Source organism: Ascaphus truei, chromosome 4 (genome assembly GCF_040206685.1).
Source record: "Ascaphus truei isolate aAscTru1 chromosome 4, aAscTru1.hap1, whole genome shotgun sequence".
Classification (NCBI taxonomy): domain Eukaryota; kingdom Metazoa; phylum Chordata; class Amphibia; order Anura; family Ascaphidae; genus Ascaphus; species Ascaphus truei.
In genome coordinates, this window is record NC_134486.1 from 294,587,994 (window position 1) to 294,615,099 (window position 27,106).

General features: G+C 43.2%; 2 protein-coding genes across 3 annotated transcripts in view; one reads left to right on the forward strand and one right to left on the reverse strand.

The window, feature by feature from the left end:
* The window catches only part of NT5DC1 (5'-nucleotidase domain containing 1), a 420,856-nt gene that overhangs the window by 20,237 nt on the left and 373,513 nt on the right, over window positions 1–27,106 (forward strand). Inside the window, 2 exon segments of the mRNA XM_075595034.1 lie at window positions 8,920–9,069; window positions 17,117–17,198. Of these exon segments, the coding sequence (XP_075451149.1) occupies window positions 8,920–9,069; window positions 17,117–17,198 (232 nt within the window).
* The window catches only part of COL10A1 (collagen type X alpha 1 chain), a 112,952-nt gene continuing 109,969 nt past the window's right edge, over window positions 24,124–27,106 (reverse strand). For both annotated transcript variants that reach the window (XM_075597664.1, XM_075597665.1), the window contains exon 3: window positions 24,124–27,050. In XM_075597664.1, coding sequence (XP_075453779.1) covers window positions 25,195–27,050 — 1,856 coding nt within the window. In that variant the 3' untranslated portion in view covers window positions 24,124–25,194. The remainder of the gene's footprint in view (window positions 27,051–27,106) is intronic.

The following is a 27,106-nucleotide window of genomic DNA, read 5'->3' on the forward strand; positions in this document are numbered from 1 at the left end:
ATTTAATAAATATAATGATGTTTATTGTGGGTCACTGTATTGTTTTATTGTGGGTACTGGGGGTGGGGGGTATGTGGGTAGGCCTCCCTAGTGGGTGAGGGTGGTTAGGCCTCACGGGTTGGGTGGTTAGTGTGGGAGGGTATGTAGGCGTCCCGAGTGGTGGGTGAGGGTGTGTTTACCCCTTAATGACTGTAGCGGTTAATAACCGCTATGGTAATTAAGGGGTTAGGAGACATTACTTTGGATGTTTTAATTTTTGTGTCTGTTTTGCAGCAGCAGAGGGGCCATGGGCAGGGTGGGGGGGGGTAATGGTATGTGGGTAGGCCTCCCTTGTGGGTAGTAGGTGAGGGTGGTTAGGCCTCACGGGGTGGGCCATTGGCAGTGAGGCGCTGCATTATACAGTATGCACATCGGGATCCCCCTCACTCTCCCCACATTTACATAAACTGCACTCACAGGAACACAGGCAAGGAGATTTAACAGACACATTAGGGGGAGGGGGCTTTACACAGATTACACTCAAGGCAGGGAGATACAAGGGGTGTACTGTATGTTGTTTATTGCAATGCTTCAATGTGTGTATAATGTTTTTTACAATTAGATAGATGTAATCCTTGGTATTGTATTGTGTTGTATAGGGTTTGTAAGGGTTTGCCTTGGTTTTAAATTTTGTATTCTGTTTGGTACTTAGATTTTTTCACATGCTAAATTGTTCTGCTCCAGGCGTGAATTAGTGAATTGTTTAATTATTCGGGATGGACTGTCAATTGTTTAGGGATGTAAATAATGAATGCTAATTGATTTTTGTTTACTTGATTGGTTAAAATAGTTTACTTGTTTGGAGGTATTTGTATTTTGCTTGAAATGATATTGTTAACATTCATTTGCAGAATGTATATGGTGCATAGATTTTATGCATCATATATACAATGTAAATGCAATGTATTGATTGGAATGTGAGGTTTTTCATTGGCATTTGATGATTTAGATTGTAAGATCAGTTAAGATTATTAAAGGAAATTCATTTTAATGTACAGTAGTGTGCCTGTATGGAGAAGTGTTATTTGTAGTACAGTATGGTTTTGATAACCCTTCTACATTTATTTGTATATTGGTTCATCATGCGTGTGTATATACTGTATGTATATGTATGTATATATATATATATATATATATATATATATATATATATATATATTTATTTATATTCATGTATTTATTTAGATTTATTTTTTTATTGTGGGTAGCGGGGGTGGGAGAAGGGGGTATTAGCCCCAACGGTGGTTGTTTAGGGCTTACGTGGGGATAGCGGGTGCACTTAACCCCTTCACGACCATAGCGGTATTAACTGCTACGGTCGTGAAGGGGTTAAGTGCACCCGCTATCCCCCCCGCAAGTCCTAAACTCACACCAAGGGCCAAATACCCCTTCACCCACCCCCGCTACCCACAATAAAGCGGACACGGTGGGTTAACCCCTTCATTGCCTTAGCGGCTATCAGCTATGGCAATGAAGCAGCATTTCTGTATTTTAATAATATTGTGCAGGAGCAGGGGTCCCCTGAGCTTTGATTTGTGGCTCAGGGAACCCCCTGCTCACTGTACAATATTATTAAAAATACATTCATGCTGCTTCGGTGTTTTATTCATACTGTAGATGTGCAGAGGGTCTCCGAAACGGAACCGCTTTGGTTTTAGGTCCGGGGACCCCCTGCTTCCCGAGATACAGGCCCCTTTATGGGGTGCTGGTATCCCTCTGCTTTGTTTACATTCTGCGGTCACGTGATCGGGACCTTTAAATGCAGAGGGATACCGGCGCCACATAAAGGGGCCTGTATCTCGGGAAGCAGGGGGTCCCCGGACCTGAAACCAATACGGTTCAGCTCCGGAGACCCCCTGCACATCTACACGATGAATAAAAATGTATTTTAAATAATTTTTAATGTGCCGATGTTTGCGCAGAGAGAGCAGCAGATCTCTCTCTGCTGCAAACACATCTCGCCAGGGGACGGCTTCAAAGACAACATCTCGCAAACGCCTGCATGAGTTTTTACACGGCATTGCAGTATTGCAGACAGCGGGAATAAAATGCTTAAATCACAGCCGCGAAAATAACGCAAAACACTCCGGGCGAAAACGATACAAAACCGCACATAACCGGGATAATCTGAAATTCGCGGAGCTAGCCGAGTTAGAATAAAGTGTGTCGCCATTGTAGGTAAAACAGTGAAACAGATATTTGAAACATGAATGTACAGATAACTCCATCTCTATTTCAGGTTTGGAAAATCAGTAGTTTTATGTTCGGCCCTACAAAAGATGACTAACCTTTAGTTTTTTGTATGAATCTTTCATTGTTCAAGTGCCTCTTTGTGTTTTCAGAGTGGATTTTAGGTAAGAAAGGCAGGTGGTGTTAACCTGCAACCATAATGTTTGATAACTACCATATTGGCCAGAATATAGTGTGACCTCGCACATAATACGACCCCTACAGTTTTGAAAGTGTTATACAGGGGAACAAAAAGGTCTTGAATATACCTCAAGCCTTTTTTTCCCTCCTGTTCCTTGACTAGAGGTGTTTTTTTATTTTTTTATGGGCATTTTTATTGTATTGTATGTCTTTATTTATATAGCGCCATTAATGTACATAGCGCTTCACAGTAGTAATTCATGTGGTAATCAAATAAATAACACATAATATAAATAACAGATCATGGGAATAAGTGCTTTAGACATAAAAGTAACATTTCGGAAGAGGAGTCCCTGCCCCGAGGAGCTTACAGTCTAATTAGTAGGTAGGTAGAACGTACAGAGACAGTAGGAGGGAGTTCTGGTAAGTGCGTCTGCAGGGGGCCAAGCTTTATGTATCGTGTTCAGAATATCCACAGTGCTATTCATATGCTTCTTTAAGCAAGTGTGTCTTAAGGTGGGTCTTAAAGGTGGATAGAGAGGGTGCTAGTCGGGTACTGAGGGGAAGGGCATTCCAGAAGTTTGTGGCAGTCAGTGAAAAAGGTTCAAGTTGGGAGAGGGCTTTAGATACAAAGGGGGTAGAAAGAAGACATCCTTGAGAAAAATGCAAGAGTCTGGATGGTGCATAACGAGAAATTAGGGATGAAATGTAAGGAGGGGCAGAAGAATGTAAAGCTTTAAAAGTGAGGAGAAGAATGGAGTGTGAGATGTGGGATTTGATCGGAAACCAGGAGAGGGATTTCATGAGGGGAGATGCTGAGACAGATCTAGGAAAGAGTAGAGTGATTCTGGCAGCAGCATTTAGGATAGATTGTTGGGGATACAGGTGGCAGGCAGGAAGGCCGGACAGCAGGAGGTTACAGTAATCAAGACGGGAGAGACTGAGGTCCTGAGTCAGAGTTTTAGCAGTCGAGCAACAGAGGAAAAGGCGTATCTTTGTTATATTGCGGAGGAAAAAGCGACAAGTTTTAGAAATGTTTTGAATGTGAGGGGCGAATGTGAGAGAGGAGTCGAGTGTGACCCCTAGGCAGCGTGCTTGGGCTACTGGGTAAATGATTGTAGTTCCAACAGTAATATGGAAGGAGGTAGTAGGGCCAGGTTTGGGAGGAAGTATGAGGAGCTCTGTTTTAGCCATGTTGAGTTTAAGGCGTCGGAGGGCCATCCAGGATGATATAGCAGAGAGACATTCAGAAACTTTGGTTTGTACAGCAGGTGTAAGGTCAAGTGTTGAAAAGTATATTTGTGTGTCGTCGGCATAGAGGTGATAATTAAACCCAAAAGATGTTATTAGGTCACCTAGAGAGAGTGTGTACAGAGAAAAGAGAAGAGGTCCCAGGACAGAGCCCTGGGGTACCCCCACAGAGAGATCAATAGAGGAGGAGGAGGTGTTAGCAGAAGAGACACTAAAAGTACGATGGGAGAGGTAGGATGAGATCCAGGATAGAGCTTTGTTCCGAATACCAAGAGTATGGAGAATTTGGAGGAGAAGAGGGTGGTCCACTGTGTCAAATGCTGCAGAGAGGTCGAGTAATATGAGCAGAGTGTAATGACCTCTGTCTTTGACAGCATGGTGGTCGTCAGTTATTTTAGTGAGGGCTGTTTCGGTGGAGTGAGCAGTGCGGAAGCCAGATTGTAGAGGGTCTAGGAGAGAATAGGTGTTGAGAAAATGGATCAAGCGAGAGAATACAAGACGTTCAAGGAGTTTAGAGGCAAAAGGCAGGAGGGAGACAAGTCGATAGTTAGAAAGACAGGTAGGGTCAAGCTTGCTGTTTTTGAGTAATGGTATGACTGTTGCATGTTTGAAGGAGGATGGAAAGATTCCAGAGCAGAGGGAGGAGTTAAAAATGTGTGTGAGCATAGGGATTATAGTAGGAGCTAGAGGTTTTAAGAGATGGGAGGGAATGGGGTCAAGAGGGCAAGTGGTAGAGGGAGAAGAGGCGATCAACAGCGACACATCCTCCTCTGAGACAGTGGAAAAAGAGTCAAGGAAGGCAGGAGGAGAGTTAGGAAGAGGTGTAGGATGGGAAGAAGAAACAGAGGGGATGTTCTGACGTATGGATTCCACCTTTTCCTTAAAATAGTCAGCAAAGTCCTGAGCGGAGATGGAGGAAGGAGAGGCAGCTGAGGGTGGTTTGAGTAGAGTATCAAAGACAGAGAACAGTCGGCGTGGGTTAGACTTGTGCATGTTGATTAGTGAAGAAAAGTAGGCTTGTTTAGCTTGCGAGAGGGCAGAGTTGAAACAGGATAGCATAAATTTGTAGTGAAGGAAGTCTGCGAGAGTGTGAGACTTCCTCCATAGGCGTTCAGAGGAACGAGTGGAGGAACGCAGCATGCGCGTGTGGGAATTTTGCCAGGGTCTAGGGTTAGAAGGGCGAGTGCGGCAGAGAGAAAGCGGGGCATGTAGATCAAGAGACGAGGACAAGACAGAGTTGTAGTTCCTGACCAGGTTGTCAGGGTCTGTAGCAGAGCTGAGAGAGGAGAGGGAGGAGCGTAAAGTGGACTCAAATCAGGTAAGTGAATAGAGCGCAGGTTTCTGCAGAACCGGGGGGTAGATGGAGGTGGAGAAGGGGAGAAGCGAGATAGAGAGAATGAGATGAGGTGATGGTCAGAGAGAGGAAAAGGGGAAATGGAGAAATCAGAGAGAGAAGTTTTTAGTGAAAACCAGGTCTAAGTAGTCGCCATCCTTGTGGGTGCTGGCTGCAGTCCACTGTTGAAGGCCAAAAGAAGAGGTTAGAGAAAGAAAGTGGGAAGCCCAAGAGAGAGAGGGGTCATCAATGTGGCAATTGAAGTCCCCAAGGAGAAGAACAGGGGAGTCTGAGGAGAGAAAGAAAGAGAGCCAGGATTCAAAGTGAGAGAGAAAGGCAGAAGGGGGATGAGTAGAGGTAGGTGGGCGATAGATGACCGCCACATGGACAGGGAGAGGAGAGAAGATCTGGACAGTGTGAGCCTCAAAGGATGGAAAAGCAATAGAGGGGGGAATAGGAAGGGTTCGGTAACGGCAGAGAAAGGAGAGCAGGAGCCCCACGCCTCCACCCCTGCTCTCAGGGCGCGGAGTGTGGGAGAAGGAAAGGCCACCATAGGAGAGGGCAGCTTCCAGAGCAGGGTCAGACTGAGTGAGCCAGGACTCAGTTATAGCAAAGAGAAGCAGGGAGTGAGAGAGAATGAAGTCATGTACAGAGAGGAATTTGTTAGAAAGGGAGCGAGCATTCCAAAGGGCACAGGAGAAAGGGAGAGAGGAGAAAGGGTGGCAGGGGATGGGTATGAGGTTGAAGGGGTTGACACCAGAAGGAGTAGAAGTTGCATGTGGGAGGCGAGGACGAGAGCAAGTAGAAATAAGAAAGGGACCAGGATTGGGAGAGATATCCCCAGAAGCAAGGAGGAGAAGCATGGATAGAAAGAGGATGTGTGAGGATGATTTGGAGGGGTGTTTTTTAGTGCAGGGGATATAGCTGTGTGGTGTCAGAGGACGCAGGTAAGAAAGGAGTTCATGTGAACTGAGAAGTGGTGAAGAAAGGAGAGATGGAGATATATGAATAGAGTTTGAGACATACTGAGGCTGGTAAAAAGAAGTGCATAATTTGAGAAGAAGTGAAGTCACAGCAAATATAAATGGTAAAGGCAGCATCATAGCAGTAATGATGCAGTCTGGTATAGATGATTTCCTCCTTTCCAACGTAGTTCAAATGCAGGAATCAGGGCCAGTTGGGTGTTCACTTCTTCTTCACTTCTTTTGAACTTCCTTTTAAACTTCAGTTGTCAGTAGTCCTGCCACTTATAATGTGCCACTTGGATATGTGCTGCAGGCATACTAGCTGTTCTGACACAGTTTATATGGGCCTAAAAAGTCACCTGACAGTGTGGTTCTGTCTGCTTAATTAGCACATCTGAGGCACATTCAAACAGATGGTTTTCTACACAGGGTGTTCCCTGCCTAGGTGTCAATGCTTAATTCAATTAACAGTTGAAGCAGACAGGATTCAGATATGGGATATTACCTAAGATTGTTTCAGTTGCATATACTGACATACACACAGCAAAGAGTTGAAGCAGACAGGATTCAGATATGGGATATTACCTAAGATTGTTTCAGTTGCATATACTGACATACACACAGCAAAGAGTTGAAGCAGACAGGATTCAGATATGGGATATTACCTAAGATTGTTTCAGTTGCATATACTGACATACACACAGCAAAGAGTTGAAGCAAACAGGATTCAGATATGGGATATTACCTAAGATTGTTTCAGTTGCATATACTGACATACACACAGCAAAGAGTTGAAGCAGACAGGATTATCAATATTTTAGCTCCTTTTTCCTGCGCTAACACACACACACTTGCCCACACACGCACAGAATGCTTACCAAAACACACACACACCCAGAATACTTACCAAAAGACACACACACACAGACACAAACACACACTTACCAACACAAACACATGCACACTTACCCACAGACACACACACACTTACCAACACACACACTTACCAACACACACACTTACCCACAGAGACACACACACAAACAACCAACCGAGAGATCGAGAGATTAGCAGCTCAGAGCAGGAGTGCTCTGCAGCGCCACCTGCTACCCAGAAGTGGTTAAGCAGCCAGACAGCCTACTCTCCTCCTGTCTCCTGCCGGCTACAGCTGTTCTTATCTGATCGTCTCAGCGGCATCCTCCTCTGATCTCCTCCAACCTCCGCTCCCCTCTTACCTGGCCCAACTGGGAGGACACTGGCTCAGGTCAGTCCCAACAAAACCCGGACTTCTAGTCACCGTAGCCCGGCAGCCATCTTGCATTTGTTCCCCAGTGTAAATGCTAGGCTGCGAATATAGTGCGAGTGTAGGTTTTGGAAGGGCAATTTTTGGGGAAAAAAACCTTGCACTATATTTGGGCCAATACGATATTTCAGGATTAAAATGTGCTCTGCGGGATCAATGTAAAGAGGGAAAAAAATAACCCAAGCACCCCTCTCCCAAATAAGTTTGCTCATATCTTCCCAATCTCTGCTTTGACTGTACTAATGAAACAGATGACTCCTATACAGTACTGCACATATACAAATGATGGTTTGTTTGAAGGTGAAATCCCCCAAAATCCGTGAGTCACAACTGAGAATAAAGCAAATGCTGTTATGTTCGAAGAAACGTCACAACTCCGTAAGCCCATTAAATACATCATAGCAAATTGTTATAATATCTGTTTAGCAAAATTTCTACAAAGACTGTTGGACACCAGGGGCCCATACTCTTGCTCTGAAGATATTTTCAGGTCCTGAAGAATGCAAATAAATGGTACTAAACTCTTCTCCAGCGTAGGGAAGATGGCATAATGCAAGAGGGTGTGAGGATCGGACGCAAGTTCCGCTCCAAAGTTTGATTCAGTCTTGCTGCAGGCTTCCCTCATCAACTCCTTCTGTGTGCACTCTGCACAGCAACGAATCAGCACTCTGGTTTCACTTTCAGCCTCTGCTGACCAGCAGTTTAGCGATTGGCTGATTCACCTTTTATATGCTCAATTTTTGCTTCTGCAATTTGGCTCAGCATAACAGTTTGTACCGTGTGACGTTGTGCTGGTCACAAGCACTCTGTTATCCCTTGTCCTGCCTTGCCTTGCTGTGCTTTTTCTTTCCTTGCAGTTTTACTGGACCTGTGCCACGGATTTACCTACTTCCCTCCTGTCTCCTACCCTCGACCTTGGCTTGGATACCTACAGATGCAGCCACCAGTATCCGATCAGTTGCCTGGGTAAAATCTAAGGCATCTCACAGTAAATGCCTCAACATTTCTGTGAGATTCCTAATGGCCCATGGGATTAACACAGCAGGGGTCCCTTCCGTCCCATTCAGTTTGAATGGGACGGCGGGGACCCCCCACTGTGTTAATCTGATGGTACAGTAGAAATCTCGCAGAAATGTTGGTTCATTTACTGTGAGATTGCCCCAGATTTTCCTAGGCAAGTGATTTAATACTGGTGGCTGCATCTGTACTACGCTAACTTCTACGATCCTCAACCTTAGCTACGTGACCCCTACTATTCTAACCTCTCCAACCCTGACCCGGCTAACCACGACTACGCATCTGCATTCCGGACGCAACGGTTCTCAGTTCAGTCCAGTTTTGGCGAACACCTGTTACAGTATACTCAGCTCCGCAAACATTAACCCTTCACTACAAACTATGTGCTCAAATGCACCAGTATGTAGAGCAGTAAAACAAACATATGGATCACATGCAATCTGCCATGGTTCAGCTACAGTGTGCTGCGTTCAATTCTGCTTCCCCAACAGAAGGTGTCCGGGCACCAACTTCTACCCATACCGCCGCTGAACCATGACCCTATGTCGAATCGCTATTGCAGGGACCCCCTCATCAGCCTGGGTTTTCTAAACCAGTGTTTTATTCAACTTGAACTTATCCCGTCTCGTTTTGTGTCTCAGCGTTCAAAAGTTGCATTCATCATGTCCCTGTTAACTGATGACGCCTTGGCGTGGGCATCTCATATCTGGGAGCTAATATCGGACCTCACAAGCGACATTACTCTCTTCACACGGGAGTTCAAAAGAGTTTTCGATACTCCAGGATGTAAGGTAATGGCTTCTTCCTCTCTCCTACATAATTTTCAAGGCAGTCGAACGGTGGCCCACTATGCAGTTGAATTCCGAACCCTCACCGCAGAAACTGGATGGAATGACGAAGTCCTGGTAGCCGTATTTTGGCAAGGCCTTATGGAGAACCTCATGATGAACTCGCTGTGCTGGAACGCCCTGGAGATTTAGAGTATCTCATCACCCTATGTATTCGCATGGACCTGCGCCTACAGGAGAGAAGATCCAAGAAGGTTCAGCACAAAGGAGGTACACAATCTTTTCATACTTTTTCACCGGTTCCCATTACCAACTGTCCCCTGGATCCAGAGGAGGGAATGCAACTCGGGGGTACTGGCTTATCAACCAGCGAGAAGCAGTGCAGACGCAGCTCCGGTCTTTGTAGGTATTGTGGTATTGCCAGGCATCAGGCTCTCCCTTGTCCCAATAAATCGGGAAAACCCCAAAACACAGTGAAAGAAGGGAGAATCACACTGGGAACACACCATACTTCTAGCTCTAGTCAAGGTTGATGCTGTCGATCAAATTGACTTGGGAATCGTTCGCGGTCAAGACATGGGCCTTTCTGGACTGCGGGTCAGGCGATAATTTCATCAACTAAAGTTTTGCATGGAGAAACATGGCATTCCGTTGGCACAGAAAAAATCTCCGGTAGCTTGGAGTACCATGTTGGGCACCACACCTTAGAAAAGATATTATGGAACTAGAGAGAGTGCAGAGAAGAGCCACCAAATTAATAAAGGGGATGGACAATCTAACTTATGAGGAGATGCTAGCTAAATTAGATTTATTTACATTAGAAAAGAGGCGTCTGAGGGAATATGATAACTATATACAAATATATTCGGGGACAGTACAAAGAGCTTTCAAATGAACTATTCATCCCAAGGGCAGTACAAAGGACTCGGGGCATCCCTTTAGGTTGGAGGAAAGGAGATTTCACCAGCAAAAAAAAGGAAAGGGTTCTTTACAGTAAAGGCAGTTAAAATGTGGGATTCATTACCCATGGAGACTGTGATGGCAGATACAATAAATTTGTTCAAAAAATGGTTGGACATCTTTTTGGAAAGGTATACAGGGATATACCAACAAAGTATACATGGAAGGATGTTGATCCAGGGATTAATCCGATTGCCAATTCTTGGAGTCGAGAAGGAATTTATTTTTCCCCTTATGAGATATCATTGGATGATATGACACTGGGGTTTTTTGTTTGCCTTCCTCTGCATCAATATTCAACCTCATCTACTATGTAACTATGTAACTTTGGAAGCGATAGATGGCACAGTTACAACCAGTGTTCATTTCTTTAGAGACGGTACCACTACAGTTAGAGACAGTTTGAACCATACGGAAAGATTCGCCTGGACGTAATCCATTGTCCCAATATTTCCGTCATTCTGGCATTACTGTGGTTTCAACTTCATAAACCTTTCATGGATTGGGCGGAGTCTCGTCTCGTCCATTGGAGTTCACTATGCCTTAGGAACTGTTCCGTTCCTTCCCAAATGCTGGCTGCTGCTTCAGTGCCATCTGAGGAGAAACCCAACCTACCCAGTATCTACTCCTCCTTTTGCGACGTATTTGACAAGGTTCACTCCGAGGAGCTGCCTCGACATTGGTCCTTCGACTGTCCCATTGATCTTTTCCCTGCGTCGGTACCTCCCAGAGGAGGTTCATATCCACAGTTACCTCCAGAGAACTGTTCTATGAAGGAATACATTCAAGAAAACCTTCAGAGGGGATTCATTCAGAAGTCGTCTTCTCCTGCTGGCACAGGGTTTTTTTTTCGTAAAAAGAAAGATGGAACACTGTGTCCATGCATTGACTACCGAGGACTCAACAAAATCACGGTAAAGAATTGATATCCATTACCACTAATTTCTAAACTGTTTGACAGGTTGCAAGGAGCCTCTATTTTCACCAAATTGGATTTACGAGGGGCTTATAATTTTTGTGAAAATTCATTAGGGTGATGAGTTTAAGACGGCTTTCAATACACGTGATGGACACTACGAGTATCTTGTTATGCCATTCGGACTTTGCAATGCTCCAGCAGTATTTCAGAACTTTGTGAACAAGATATTTAGGGATCTCCTCAACAAATTCATCGTATACCTAGATGATATACTGATCTTCTATAAATCAGCACAAGGACATCCAGGCCGTGTGACGCAAGTTCTAAGATGGTTGCGGGAGAATCATCTGTTCGCTAAATTAGAGAAATGCCAATTCTATCAATCCAGTACCTCTTTCCTCGGATATATCATCTTGGATACTGGATTAGCATGGATCCAGCCAAAGTCAAAGCGGTTCTGGAGTTACCTATGAACTCGAATGTGCTTTCTCTAAAGGTTATCGATCTACACTTCTACACACGGAGCGGAGCAGAGACAACCCTCTCACTACCCCTAGACTCCCAGACCCGTGTGGAACGTGTGGACTACACTGATGTTATTTTCTCTGTGCTGGGACTCCCGCAGCTGGTCTGTACTGTGCTGCTTTGTCTGCCTTACGTTTGCAGTGCTTACTTATGCTGGGCTGCTAGCCCATGGGGACTTGCTGCTTTACCTGCCTTACCTGCCCTATGTTTTAGTGCTCACTGCTACTGGGCTGTCAGCTTAAGGGGACTTCCTCACTGCCTTATTTGCCCTATGCTCTAGTGTCCACTGTTGCTGGGCTGTCAGTTCACATCTCACTACTGCCTGCTACTTACCATCAGCATCAGGCTGTTCCAGCATCTTTCACAGGGTCTTTTGTAAACTTACCCTTGTGGCTTTACCCTCATTATTTATTATTATTTTTTAAGCCATTTGGGTATTTTCTGCTGCATGTTACACATATCTCCCCCAGCAATTATTATTCTGTGACTGTCATGTTATTGTGTTATTCTATGCTATATTTGTAATGTCTTTGATATCTGATTCACCGTTTTTTGATTAATTTTTCTGCGCTCTGGTTTGTCCATTTATATTATAACTTGGACCTTCTCTTCAAAGGGTTGAGCTGCGACTTTTTCACTTTATACACTTTATATATTTTTTTATTTGCACATTAGCACTTTCACATATTTAAGTTAGAGTGTGCATTTTAATACTTATGTCAGTGATTATTATCTATTTAATAATTTAATTTAATTATTTATCACTGTTAACACTTCACAGAGGAGCGCCTTAACCACTTTTTTGCACTTTACTTGATGACTTCCTGGAAGAGCCAGCCAAGGCTGCCAAACATTTTGGGATTTCAAACACGTACAGTATCATTAAAAAACACTGGTCATCTTCTCCATTTGACAAATATGCCAAACTTTATTTCTAATGTAGGGAACGGTTGGCAAATCATTTTGCATCCAGAGCCCGGCAATCTCACATCTTGTGGCTTTTACTATGTGACCAATCATTTTATTCTCCTCTCGAGATACATTTTGGAGTGGCCTATTAAAGAAAGAGAGCCATGGATCCATAGGGATGTCTATATTCATGACAAATTTTTATCGTATTCCACAGGGCCAATACCAAGGGACAAGTCCACCACATGTGGAGAAAGGATGTCACCTCTCTACATCCCTTAGGGCAAAATGGTGAACATCCAGGTATTTACTTGGAGATGGCTAGAGGTGTCATATACCAGCGCATTAAAATTTATACCAACTCTCCTTAGGCTAGGTCCCCAGTTCAGCCTGCGACGCACGTCTCTCACCAGCCCCTCACCTCCTCCCTAGCTGTCCCCAGTGACACCTCGCTCCCAGGCTCACTGCGCACTGTTGAAACAAGAAAAAAAGTGGAAAATGCTACACGATTGAGTTGTCTTTTGGGTTGCGCACTTATTTTTTGTATACTTGTTCACTGCGCACTGTGTTGTCAGCCAGCATGGCTACAACAGGATGGTGATCCTGTGTAGTGAAGCGACACGTGGTGCGCCAGGGAGCCAATCAGCGGAATCCTAGCCTCTGCCTCCGCCTCTTTTCAACTTTCTTTAACTTTTTTTTCCCTCCCTCTTGTATCTGGCAGCTGGGTGGGGGGGAGGGCATGTATTGATTTTCAGGGCTGGGGGGCTCATGGGCAGCTCAACTTAGTTAAGGGTTAGATAAGCTTTGTCACGAGTTTTGGGAAACGCTGTGTGTGTGTTTTTGTATTTACCTACAGCAATCTCGCACATTACCCCACCCCCCACCATGGCCATGCCCACCCGGTTCACTTTTGGCCACGCCCCCATGCCTAAACAAACTCCCTGCAGACCACAGATTGCGGTGAAGCACCGTGCATGCGCCGCAAGGACACAAGGCAGGCGCGCCAGCGCGTCAGCGGGGCCTTAGCCTCAATTGTAGTACAAATAGAGCAACTAGCTGCTGAGTTGAATATGTCATCCGAATCCTCGGATTCCAAATTCTCCCCTAAATCTGCCTCTCAAACTGTCCTTTATATTTCAGGGTATCTGCAACCCAGTAGTTGGGAAGGAAAAGTATCCATATAGCTGAGAGATCAGTTTTTGCTGTGCTTCTGCCTCCAACCACAGTCTTTCAAATCCGTCTCTGGAGTGGAAGGCTTCAGTTTAGCATTGAAGGCTCTCACCTGGAGAAAGCAAAATATTTCTCCAGAAGGAAGTTTTTTCTCCCTTAACAACTGATCGAACTGTTTAATTTGGAGGTCAATGCTTATATCCAATAGCCTAGTGACATTGGCCTTGGTCCAATTTCAAAAAGCATGTCTAGAAAGGCCCGGAGGAAAATCTGGGTTCTCCAGAAGGGGAGTGTAACAGGGACTTATCACTCTTTGAGAGAAACTGCCTCTAAATCCAGTAGTGTGCTGGTTAATTGCACACAGATAATCAACCAGACTCCACATGGCTGATTAGGACTTTTAGAAAAAGCCTGATCTGAGAAACAGGAAGGATGTTCCTTAGCTCAAAAGGGAGCTGACAGAAGGAAAAGGAGGGCTGTGTTCTGAGAGCAAGACAAAAGACCTCTATGCTTGCACCCTCAAGCAGACACCTACCCAGACACCACTGACCTGAATGGCCACCTGCGTTAAGGTATCGCTGAGACTTTTGGGGTGATACGTGGGTAAGGGGCTTTTCCCCCCCAGCCTTGCAGAGAGGTACTGGGAAAGAAAGTTAGCCCTTACACAGGGATAGGTGTTTATTGTTTTATGTAATGTTTTGTTTGCTGTGTGGTAAAGGAGCAGGCAATAAATGCTTATTTTAATTTCACCTTAAAAACAGTCTCAATTGCATACTTCTGCACACTCTCTTTCAGGGATTCGTTTATATTTGTTAGTTTATATTTGAATTTAAGTTTGTCCCAGAGTTTGACAGAGTGAGTGACAGTCAGCAGTGCAAACTGTTTGGGTTGACTGACTCGTAACAGCAGCTAAAGAAGTCTATGCTGGTCGATAATGTCTGTGAGGCCCCAAGGGCCACCTATCTGCTAATGGAGAGGTTTGCATGCCAGGCAATCCATTGGCTCGCTTGGGCCGCTCTATAATATGAGACTAGACATGGAATTCCAAGGCTCCCTTCTCCGGGGGGATGGGTAAGGATACACCTATTTATTCTGGGTTTCTGGTTATTACATAAAATGTTGTTATTAGGGACTGTCATGTGAGAATATCTGAATTTATAATTGTGATAGGTAAACTTTGAAATAAATAGAGCAGTCTTGGTAACAGATTCATCTTGACTGATGTGAATTCTCCCTATCCAAGAAATATTGACACCAGACCACATCTGCAGGTCCTCTTGCTGTTTTTTTTTTTTTAGGGTAATTTTCCCTATATAGGGAATCATAATCTTTGGACATATATACTCCTTAATATTTGATGGCTGTTTGTTGCCACCTAAAGTTGAAATTGAATTCAATTAGTTTTATTGTTTCTTTCTTTAAGTTTATTTTTAATTCCTCCAATTTCCCAGTATGTATTTTAAACCTTGACAATTTATTAAAGACAGCAAGGTCACTAAACAAATTGGGGAGGGAGGTTATGGGGTTGGAGAGTGTCAATATAATATCGTCAGCAAAAAAGGCCAATTTATATGGTTGCCAACATGCCAGAATGCCTGTTTTATTCAAACTTTAACATACAGTATGTGGGCTCCAGTTGCTCAATGCACAGAACAAACATAAGGAGGTAAAGGGGGCGCCCCTGCCTTGTTCCACTCCTAGGATTTTGGCGTGATGGGAAACCCTGGTTTATCACTGTGGCTGAAAGGCTGGAGTATAGGGCCATTATTGCTTTAAGAAAAACTCGGTCAAAGGCTTTTAGTTTTTCTTTCATATATACCCAATCTATACAAACAAATGCCTTCTCTGCATCCAGGATAAGAATCATCACAGGTATCTTTAAGCATTAGAGCTGTTAAATTAATAATCCTCCTAATATTATCAGCTGCCTTCCTACCCGGTATGATGCCAACCTGGTCCGGATGAACTAGAGGCGAGGATTCCTACCAGTCAATTTGACAGGATTTGGGAAATTATTTTAATATCTGAGTTTATCAAAGAGATTTTTCGATAGCTCCCAGAACTCGTTGCGTCATTTCCTTCCTTGTAGATTAACGAGATAATTGCCTGTAACATCGAGGACAGGAAGAAGGAGTCGGCCAGGATTGTGTTGAATAGGTTAGCAAATGGGGACAGTGATCTTGAAATAAATCTATAGTACAAGTTAGTAAACCTATATAGGCCTGGGGCTTTTGAAGACTTTACATTTTTAATTACAATGAGTACAGTAACTCCTCCAGTGATATTTTTTGATTCAGGATCGTTTTTTGGGGCCTGGGATAATTTTACATTGTTCTGCATTGACCAGATACTTTTTAATTACGTTCCCTGATTGAATGATGGGGTAAAACATAACTCACAATCTAGAATAGTATTTCTGGAATTCTTCTACTATAGATTCTGGGTTAAAAGTTACAGAACATGTTTGGTTAATGAACTGAATATTGTATGCTTGTCTCCTATTATTGATGGACAACCGTTATGCATTTCAGAGTGTCTGCTGAATAATGAAGCCTTTAACCCTTCGAGTGAAGCTATGTCAAACAATTGCTGCTCGGGAGATATAGGAGTACAGGACCTCAAGGGCGGTCACTCTTCCCATTCTAATATTTTTAATGCCCCCCCTTCCAAATATATACTCAAGATACTTTGTTTTGCTTTGTATTTTTTGTTCTGACATATATCCTCCTGCATTTAAAAAAAAAAGCAAATCTGAATGACATTTTGAATGTATTATCATGCAAGCATTTTTTGTTTCTATAGCGGCTACTTACAAAGTCACATCCTCTTCCTCTTCCTCTTCTGAAACAGGCTCTTGCACACCCATTTTTGAGCCCTGCCCTCTCTCTCTAGTAGTGTACCATCTAGTGACTGGTCACATGATCTTCTCCACAGAACTTTGCATCTTTGGTCCTCTTCTGCTGCACTGACAACATTTAGTGAATTCCAAGCCGAATCTTCACCGATCGATCGACAATTTAGCTGATTACTTACTGTATCATTGTGTAGATTATATCGACGCACATATTAAGAGGGGGCATTTTTTTTTTTTCAAAACGGTAGCTTGGACTGCAACTTTAAAAAAGAGAAGATGCTGCATGGCTTGCGATGGGGCTTTAGGGATTAGTTAAAAGGGAGGGTACATGCGTTCTTTTGTGCTTTGTAGGTGTCAACTTTCAATAAACCATTTTATGCTCTCTAAATAATATAGAAATGTAAAAAACGATGACAAGATTTTAACCTAGAAATACTGCAAACAACATATCTTAGCCATTGGAATTCCAACTAATGGGTCCCCTTGCTGTTACACTGGGGCACAATACATGTGTAGCATGAATTCCATGAAAATCAATAGCATTTTTTCCCATGATAAATATAGTGCAATCTTTTTACTCTTACAGCCGAAGTTTGATAAATAGGCTCTGTTCGTTGCTAAACCTGCCATATGTATGCAGATAATTTGACTATATTTAAGTGAATATTCTACGTAATGAAAACATTCAACATTTCTATATTCCTAATTTACAGGCTGACTCACAGAAAAAGTATGATTTTTGGAAAGACGTCGTTGCCACGATAGAACACAACTATAAAACCACAGCTTTTAAAGGTAAGTCACCGGAAATATATTGCAAGATTTTGAATTAATTTCAATAATATAAAAACATATATTACAGATTATCTGTCACTGCTTATATTTGTTTAATGATTTCGGATACCTTTAATTAGCTTTTGACATTTAGACATGAGAGCCTTACTCGGCACTATGTTATCTAGTATTTCATACATTATTGTTGGTATTTGGCAACCCTATAAATGTGTCCCAATATGGTTAAACATTATTTGATATCATCAAAATTTCATAATAAATGCGTATCATATTCTGTCAAGTGTAAAAATATGTGGGCTGGGTCTTTGGTTAACTAGAAGAGTGTAGGCTCAGCACCTGCCAGAGTTTCCTTAGGAAAGTGCTTTGTTGTATTGCCAGGAAACTAAAAAAGAAGGTTCCAGCAAGGGCTGTTGGCGGGTAACTAACTAACTTACTTAGCAACAATTTTTAGTACAAGAAAAAGTAGTTAAAATAATTTGCGTCACAAAAGCAATTTGTATCTACTGTTGAGCGATGTTCTATGAATTGTCTGATTTACACTGGCAACGCGAAGTACAGTTAGCCACATGTTTACTATGCAGTGCTTTTCCGTAAGACACTTATGCCTTTGCGGCCCATTCACCACCTGAATTGGAAGTTAAATTGATAGTTTACAGTTTGACTGCGATCTGAAACTTGTAGCTTTAAGTTCTGTACCAAAGCTGAAATGTTGGTCTGCTCTTGAAGTTTGGACTGTCTATAAATAAAGACATACAATACAATACTGTTAATGTCGGGGTTGGTGGCTCTCAGTTGCGTAGGAGGTAAACATCGCATGGTGACTGCACGTTCAGCCTGAGAGGCATTGAGACTGACTCTGGTTGTAATGTCCCAATGTAATAAGGGAAAAAGGCTTACCATTTCTTCTTCAAATATTGTTAAAGTCTAATCATTACTATTATTATCTCTGGTTCTCTGCTAGGAGAGTAAGCAACACATTACTTGGGGATCTTAATCTGCCTACTTTTACTGCCAATTTTTCACAGGTACAAAAGATAACTCCATTGACCATTTATAGTATTTATGTTCTAATTTACTAAACAATTATGCCATTTGTGAAATCCATATACTGTATATACATTAAAAAAAATCATGGACAAGAGCAACAAAAGGGCTTCATGAGATTCTCGTGGTATTCAAAACCAATTTAGATGTTCTTGTTTAAGAAAATCAGAACTTTTTTGTTCCCCTGACCAGTCACTGGTCACTGACTGATCCAATCTTTACCAATCCAGGGGTGGAAACCTTTCTCATACCCGAGAAATAGAAAGATAACACAATTTTTAGCGCCAAGTCCGTTCTTGATCAAAAAACAAACCGTGTTCGTGAATGCTCATAAACCTTTTAAATGTCCAGAGTCCTGAGTCTCATACCCAAGAAAGCTGGAAGTCTGTCTCCAAAATTGTCTGTGAAACTTTGTGAGATCCTATCAGAATGAAAAATAGTAGTATTGAGTTTGATACTTATCCAGTGTGAATTCTACTCAATCGCTTAACCATTTACAATGCATCACAGACTCCTCTTGCTGTGAATTTACACACTCCAGATCACAAGCTGGCATGCAAAGTTAACATACTGCACCGACACACTTTATTCGAGCAAATACCCAGTATGTACCTGGCAGATACCTGGAATGCGCCACTCCTCACCTCTGACAAGCCCCGTTGCATTTGCCTTCCCAGCCTGGGTTCATGCCTGGCTGATGGGCGGCTGATCTGTTAAATGATAATGATTAGGATTTAATAGGCTGCAATGCTTCGCGTGTCTACCAGATGGCATAAATTCATGAATTGTAATGCAGTATATATATATATACTGTGCAGTATTGCAGCCAGCGGGAATAAAATGCTTCAATCCCTGCTTGGAAAATAACTCAATGCACTCGGGCAGAAAACAGTCACAAACCTCAATACACCCGGGTATACCCAAATTCGTGGGACTAGCCAAGCTCGAATAAAGTGTGTCGCCAGTGTAGGTGCCTCTTAATACCAATTTAACTCAAATCATGTTATTTCAAGAGTTTTGAAGACTACGAGAATGTAATATGATCATAGGTAAAGCAGAGAATTGAATAAAAATATTGTCCACATAAATAGTTATGGTACAAGACATTTTTTATTATTGTATCACATTGTTATCACGTTTCTTTACTGTATTGTATTAAAAAGACCCTGAAAACAGGCTGAAAGATAAATATGCTGGTGTTTAATTAGTATACAGAGTAGAAAACCCTTTGTTTTCATGGTAGGTGATTAACACATTTAAAGAAGGATTAGAAATACAAACAATTCTTGCTTTACGATCAATTTGGACAGAGTGTAAAACAATATTTATAAATAGCATTACTTGATACCCCTAGAGTCATGTTGCTGATATAGTATTGGGGGCTTTTTCATTAAATTGCCGATGTTACACCGAAACTCCTATTCAAGTCGATGGGCGGTTCCATGCAGTAGTACCCAATTGAGACTGTCGCACTTTAATAAATAACCCACAAATTCTGCAAAGCTTTCTGAAATTAGGCATGGAAATCTCATGTTATGTGCCAATTAAAATTGTAAAAGTAATCATAACCATTATTGGAATGTTAATTTAACAGTATAACCGTTAAAAAATATGCATACATAAATTAATGCATGATACAGACCTCATAGAAACAACGTTTGGCCCATCGGTTTAAGGGCTATCTATTGTCATGTATTCCCAGTTTTTCACACAGCAACCCATTTTGCATACCACAGCAATTCTCCACTCCGACTGTTCATGATACTTTCTTTTTTTTCTTTTTTAAACTACCAATGAAACAAACCTCATTCAGTCCATAAGGCTGCACTTATAGTACTGGCGATGGCGTGCAGCCGCAAAGCAACCTTATGTAGGCCGTTGCGACCGCCCATAGTCGGCGCGACGTGTGACATCCCAACTACCAAAATTGCTGTAGTCAAAAGACTTTGATATTTCCAGCGGCAGCAGTGTGATGTCAGCGGCACGTAAGCGGTTCAGCCAATGAGGGCGAACTGCTCATGGCCACGCCCCCTGTCGCCCTCCCTTGGTCTCCTGCACCAGAGTACAGGAATCGCGACAGTGGTCGCATAGCCAGTATTATAAGCGTAGCCTTAGTTGGCATTCTTTTTAAGTAGTTAATAAAATATTCCCTTGTTCCATAAAAAAACAACCCAATATCACTACAGGAGTAATTCTGCTCAACACCCATGTGCATTTTAATACCCATTGTCCACTAGAATAATGGGGTTGGATTTACAAACTACTAGAAAAGGTTTCAGCTGTTAACTGTGCAAAAAAGCTATTATCAATCTAGTAAGGCTTGTTTTAAATTTCAGCCACTAGAAACTGCTGCCTATTATCTTAAACAGTGAAACTTGCTTAGCCTATAAGTAGTATATGTGCTCCCTTGAAACAAAGATGCGAAATTGGAGCCAAAAAAGAACTGACTTAAATGTGTCAACCCTTTTCATACAAAAGTGGCATTGCTTTTCTGCTTAAGGGCTCGTTCAGGCTGCCAGCTGAGGACTCGGAGGGAGGGCGGGAGGCAGGCAGTGCTGGGAGTTTGCTGGGCGACATGTGATTATCCCCCAGCAGACTTTTCAGCGTTGGGGAGGGGGCGGGGCTACAGACGGCAATGTAAAGTATCCAAGTTGCAGTCATGAAATCATTCTGAAGAATGATTTCATTGGCTGCCTTGGTCCCTGTGACGCTGCTTCAGCTCCAAGAAACGAAATTTTCGTTTACTGAAGCTGTCGTCAGCAGCAACTCCTGGCTTCGGAGGCAGGGCAGTAGCTACCCTGACAACAAGTAATCAAATTGAATACTTTGTTGCTCACGGCAGCACGCACGTCAGCACGCCCTGCCCCCGAAGCCATCACCCTGAACGAGGCCTTACACATTGCCATGAACATGGAGTATCCAGTTGGGAACAGAGGCAATAAGCCTGTAGGAGTGGCTGAGAAAAGTAGGCAGTCAGCATCAAACAAGCCCACCTCAAAAATAGAGTGTGGGACCCTTGTAGTTGCTTGTTAAACTGAGGAAATATAACCTAGCATCACCAAACTAGTTGCTGAAATTGTGATGTAAGCCAACAAATATAAAATTAGGATAGATATACTCCCCCCGATGTTACTTAATATGTATACACGTGGCCCGATTTCCACCCCCTACCCCACTTGGTCCCCCTTGGTACTTGCATCTCCTGATCTGTCTTGGAGGGGCGCGGGTAGTTGCGGTTGGGGCTGGAGTGGTGCCGCCATGTTTAGAGTGTGCGCAGATGCGCAGTGTGATCACGCTTGCACAGAGTAAGGCGACCATTACAGCAGAGTGCTTCACGGGAACTACAGCCCCCAGAATACAATGGGGCAAGGTACCTCATGGGAGGCAAGCGGCCAATCGTCCGGCCGGATTCCCCTGCAAATGTGTGGGTACATTTGGCATGCTGAGACAGCCACGCCAGTCGGAGCTGGGACATCAGAGGGTCGGGTGTGTGTGCACGGTGTTTGTAGGCCCCTGCACTACACCAGAGACCCCTGTTAGGCCCCTGCTAGGCCCCAACTCCCACATAGTTTGTGGCTGCTATAGGGACAGGCCCCTTAGATATGTACACTGCCCCACTTAGCATCATTAGTGTCATGGACACAGCGGAACGCCATGCAGCAGTTGCGGCCTTTGGTCTGGGACCAGACCACCACCGCAAGGCTAGACACTCATCACAGTGGGACACTCCAGCCAGATACCACCCCACGTGGAGGCAGACACCTTCGCTGACTGCGACGGCGTGGGACCGGACGGTTCTCTTCTGTTGCTGACACAGGTGCTGGAGCATCTGGCAGGTATCCCCCATCTACAAGTGCATCAACTCTAACACTTCTTGTGGGCAGCGCTGTCGCACACACATTGGGTGGGTTGTCTCCTGTGGACACCGGGTGGTTAGATGCACAGGACACCTCAGTACTTTGGGGCAAACCCCACCAGGTGGGGGCACAGAATGGGTGTATGGCCCTGTGAGGCCTGTGTTATGTTATTACCTGTTCAGTTAACCCTGTTATGCCATACCAGTGTGTATTTCTTATATTGTGTCCTGTGACAGGATTATCCCACACTGATAGGATCCCTCACGGGTGGAGGCGCGGTCACCAAACGGATCAGGCACACCCCAGGCTCCCAGCAGTGGAGGTTCAGGCCTCCTGTGAGCCACAGGTAATGCACCACACACAGCAGCCGCCATATCTCCCACAGGGTGGGGGAAAGTGCGCTACACACATATAGTTGTGTATATTTTAGAGTAATCACATTTAGCAGTCTTACCAGAACACAGTACAGCTAAAAAAACAAAAATAAAAAAACACCAGCAACTAACAGACCTACTGTCTATGCAATTTTTCAAAACAAATTCAAGTTTTCAGTTGTTCCTTTTGACCCACAGAAACAAGCTCTGTTTCCTCTATTCTAATTTAGACATATTTCTAGGTCATGTGTTTGTTTACTTGTTACTTGTGCAAAGGTAAAACAAACACGGTGGTTGGTTATTTTTAATTGGCCAACAATGTATTGTATTGTTCATAGGACAAATCACAATACAGAATGTCTGCTGTGGTGTTCTAGAGCAGGGGTGCTCAACTCCAGTCCTCAAGCCCCGTGAACAGGTCAGGTTTTCAGGATATCCCTGCTTCAGCACAGGTGGCTCAATCAGAGGCTCAGTCGATTGAGCCACCTGTGCTGAAGCTGTGATATCCTGAAAACCTAACTTGTTTGGGGGGGGGGGGGAGGCGCGGGGACTGGAGTTGAGCACCCCTGCTCCAGAGGGTACGTAAAGTACTTTTGTAAGTACAGTGGGGTCATTCCAAAACAGAACAGAGGGGAGTAAATCTGCTTTGCTCATTTACAAAAATATTCCATTTACCCCTGAGGCCACTGGTTCCGGCTTTCTGGTAGTTTTATTAACAGATTTTCGTCAAAGAATACGGGAGTTTTCAGAACCTGAAGCTGTTATTTCAGCTAAGCTGTTTTTTTTTTCTTTTTCTTTATCAATTTGTGATTCAACGATTCTTACATTCTTCTTTTTTTTTTTTTTTTATGAAATTGCAATCTAATTTCTGCATTTATTTATTTCATTTTTTTTTGGTGACAGAAAATGAACGGTTTCTGTTTTCTGTACCATTAGAGAGTTGCCCTTGTGGTCAATTGTCAATTTAACATTTTCAAAAAGGCAAAGGAAAAACGAAAATGTTTGCATTCATAAAGAACATTTACTTTTTTACATCTTACTAAACTTTTTTAGGGGATCTGGTGCTTTAGATACCTATAACATTGATATATTAGTAGAAAAGAGTAGATAATGTGCTTTCTTCTACACTGAATGCTGTTGTAATTATATGGTATTGGAGCACTATACTGTATTTACAGAATGTGTTGGCAAATTAGACTGGACATTGAGGCCCATAATATAAATGGTGTGTGCATCATTAACATCTTCCGTGATTACCTCTGCAAGTTAAGGGGAATGATCAATGTAACGGCTTAAGACATTGAACACACATTATTCCCATGTTTTTTAAGTATAAAGAATAAACCTATTCTAGTTCAAAGTAGCAATATGCATAATTTCAGGCAACGTGCCTGTATTGAATGGTCAATTTGAATTTGATCAAATGAAATGGCACTTGGAGAAAATGGTTAGTATGTTTTGAAATGTTACTAATGCCAGACATGCTCCTGCCAAAACATCATTGAAAGTCACATTTGGAAAGGCTTGTGTGGCTCTTGCCCTGATGAGCTTTCAATCTACTTTAAGATTCTCTAGTAGAGTACCATGGAATGCAAATGTTTAGTTATGGATTAGGCTGATCTTGGTTGTTTTTTGTTGCTTGAATTTAGATTCTTTTTTTGGTTTACTATTGTAATATATAAGTTAATTGCGTTTGTTACCATGCTCTCTATTACCTATTTAATTAACGTTTGTATTGGAGGCCATTCAAAGTTTTTTTTTTTTTTTAAATGGTCGAGCACCATGCTTGCATGGCAGATAAAGGGCCACATTTAACAAATGATGCCAAGCCATAAGATATCTTATAGCCTATTCACTCTGCACATTGCACACTTGCACTTTGCACATTGCAGTTATCAGAGTTTAAATTGGTAAATTGGATCTATATATGAAGTTAGTACTGCATGAAAATAATCTTTAAGAGCATCTGAACCAGTTGGAGCCCTAGTGTGTGTGTGTGCGTCCAAAAAAGACCGTATTTTGATGCATTAATAATCGAAATATTGCATCTATTTTGAGCTTTATATTGAACTCAACTCCGATGAATTTACTTTTTTTTTGTTCTATAAATACCATAGGTCTTGTGATCAAAAATTTTGAATGACAGTCCGTGTATACGTTAATTAGGTTTGTTGGGGAGGAGAGTAATATTGAGTGATCTTGAAAGCTCTGTAAAATATTATCTTATATCTTATTTTCATCCATTTTAATAGGTATTCAATTAGCGGCAGCAACCTATTAAAGAAATCCAAATTTGAGTACAGTTTTCGTGAATTCTATTCATCGTCTTGGGATCTCCATACTAGTTATGGATAGTTGCATCCAAATATACCAGTAATATCAGTAAGATGCTCATTCTGTTAAGGATCCAAACAATCTACCAGGAAATGTAAGAATACATGGTGGAAATAAAAATATGTAACCTAACTAAATACTGTGGTGGAGGATTCTATTTAATCTGACTGATCAGCATTAGGAAATGGTCATTCAGATTTGGTGACTTTGGAAGTAACTCATCATAAAAATTAAAACCAATTAATTCTAACAGAGTTATAATGCATGCAACTAAAAACAACCAAAATTACAATATGCTGCAGATTTTTTAGAAATAAAAATGTTTTGTCTGTTGACAAAAAATACAGAGTTTTCAAGCATAAAACATTGAATAGTTACGATGTTTTATCATGTCAGGCCAAATAAGAATCCTGAGAAAGAGGAATGGATATAGTCAGATGAATATAAGCCATTAGATTCTATATTAGGTAACTGAAGCCACACTTGATCATTTTCGGATAGATCTATAACCGCACTGCCTGATGCCTGATCAAGGTATCCTTTCTTGTATTCATCATATGTGTACATTATGGGAGTACCATTTTTGTACAAGGCAACCCAGATATTTGTGCCCTTGACGTGTACGTGGTAGGAAAAATAGTAAAGTCCTGGTACCCTACATGTAAATATCCCTGTTCGAGAGTCATAGTGATTCTGTCTGTTGTATAAAATGTTGTCAAATTTTATGGGCATTCCCACTGCTGGGTAGGCTTTGGTGAGAATAGCCGTAAAAGCTGATACTTGAATCTCTCTAAGACTTTGAATTTGCCCTGACTTCCCATAGCCATCTGGCATCTGATGCGGCATTATTACTTGACCTGGTGGACCTGGTTGTCCTGGTAACCCTGGTTCTCCATTAATTCCCCTTGGACCTGGAATTCCAGGTGGCCCCATAGGTCCTTGTATCCCATTTGCTGCAATGCTGGTAGGGCCTGGTAATCCTGGGGCACCTGGCTCCCCTTTCTGACCTGGAAGACCTGGAATTCCTAGAGGTCCTGTTGGCCCTCTCATACCTGGTATTCCTGCAACTCCTCTAGGACCTTGTTCTCCACTGTAACCTACTTGCCCCTGAGGTCCTACTGGGCCACCTGTTCCAGGAAGACCAGGTGGCCCCACAATGCCTTTCTCTCCTTTCTGACCTGACATACCTGAATGTCCTTTGGGACCAGCAAGACCTGGCTCACCTGGATATCCTGGTTTTCCATCTAGCCCTGTTAAGCCTCTGTCACCTTTTGTTCCAGGAGCGCCTGCAGAGCCTTTTTGACCAACGTCACCTTTATACCCTGGTAAGCCAACTTCTCCTGGCATGCCTCTAGATCCTTGTACACCCCCATTCCCATGCAGCCCAGGTAATCCAGGTGACCCCGGTAGACCAACTGGGCCCTGATCCCCGTTTATACCAGGTACACCTGGGGTCCCTTCAAGTCCTCTATGCCCCTTCACTCCTGGTACACCTGGCTTGCCATAACCTTGTAGTCCTTGAGGGCCTGGCATGCCCGGAAATCCTGATTGTCCTTTGGGTCCAGGAAACCCTGGCATTCCTTGTGCACCATTTATTCCAGGTTTACCCACACTGGCTTGTCCAGGCTGTCCTGGAAGCCCCTGGGAACCCGGGACACCTGGAAATCCTTGTTCACCAATTAAACCTTGTTCACCTAGTTTTCCCGGCTGCCCAGGAAGACCATTTACTCCAGGCTTGCCTATCCCAGGAAGACCTTGAGGCCCAGGCGTTCCTTGTAAACCGGGAAGTCCTCTCTCACCTGGTTGACCTGGAACACCATATCCATATTGTCCCTTTACTCCATTGATACCAGGCATACCAGGCTCACCCTTGAATCCAGGAACTCCTCTAGGTCCTGTGTTCCCTACTGCTCCCTGTGGACCTGATTTTCCAGCTGCAGCAATTCCAGCAGGACCAGGGATACCAAAAGGCCCCTGTGGTCCTCTTAGTCCTGGAAGTCCAATGGGCCCAATGTCACCCTTTTCTCCTTGATATCCACGTTCTCCATGCTTTCCTGGAAGGCCTGGCTGGCCTGGTTTTCCAATAGAAGAGTATCCCGGTGGTCCTGGTATCCCTTGGGCCCCTTGAGGCCCTGGAGTTCCATAGCCTGGCTTCCCCGAAGGTCCTTGTGGCCCAGGTTGCCCTCTTGGTCCAATAGCTCCAGGAGGGCCGGGTGGTCCTTGCTCGGGCCCACTTGGAATTACTGAAAAACAGGAAAATGTGATTTGGATTTTTAATGTAGAAGGTATGGATGTAAAC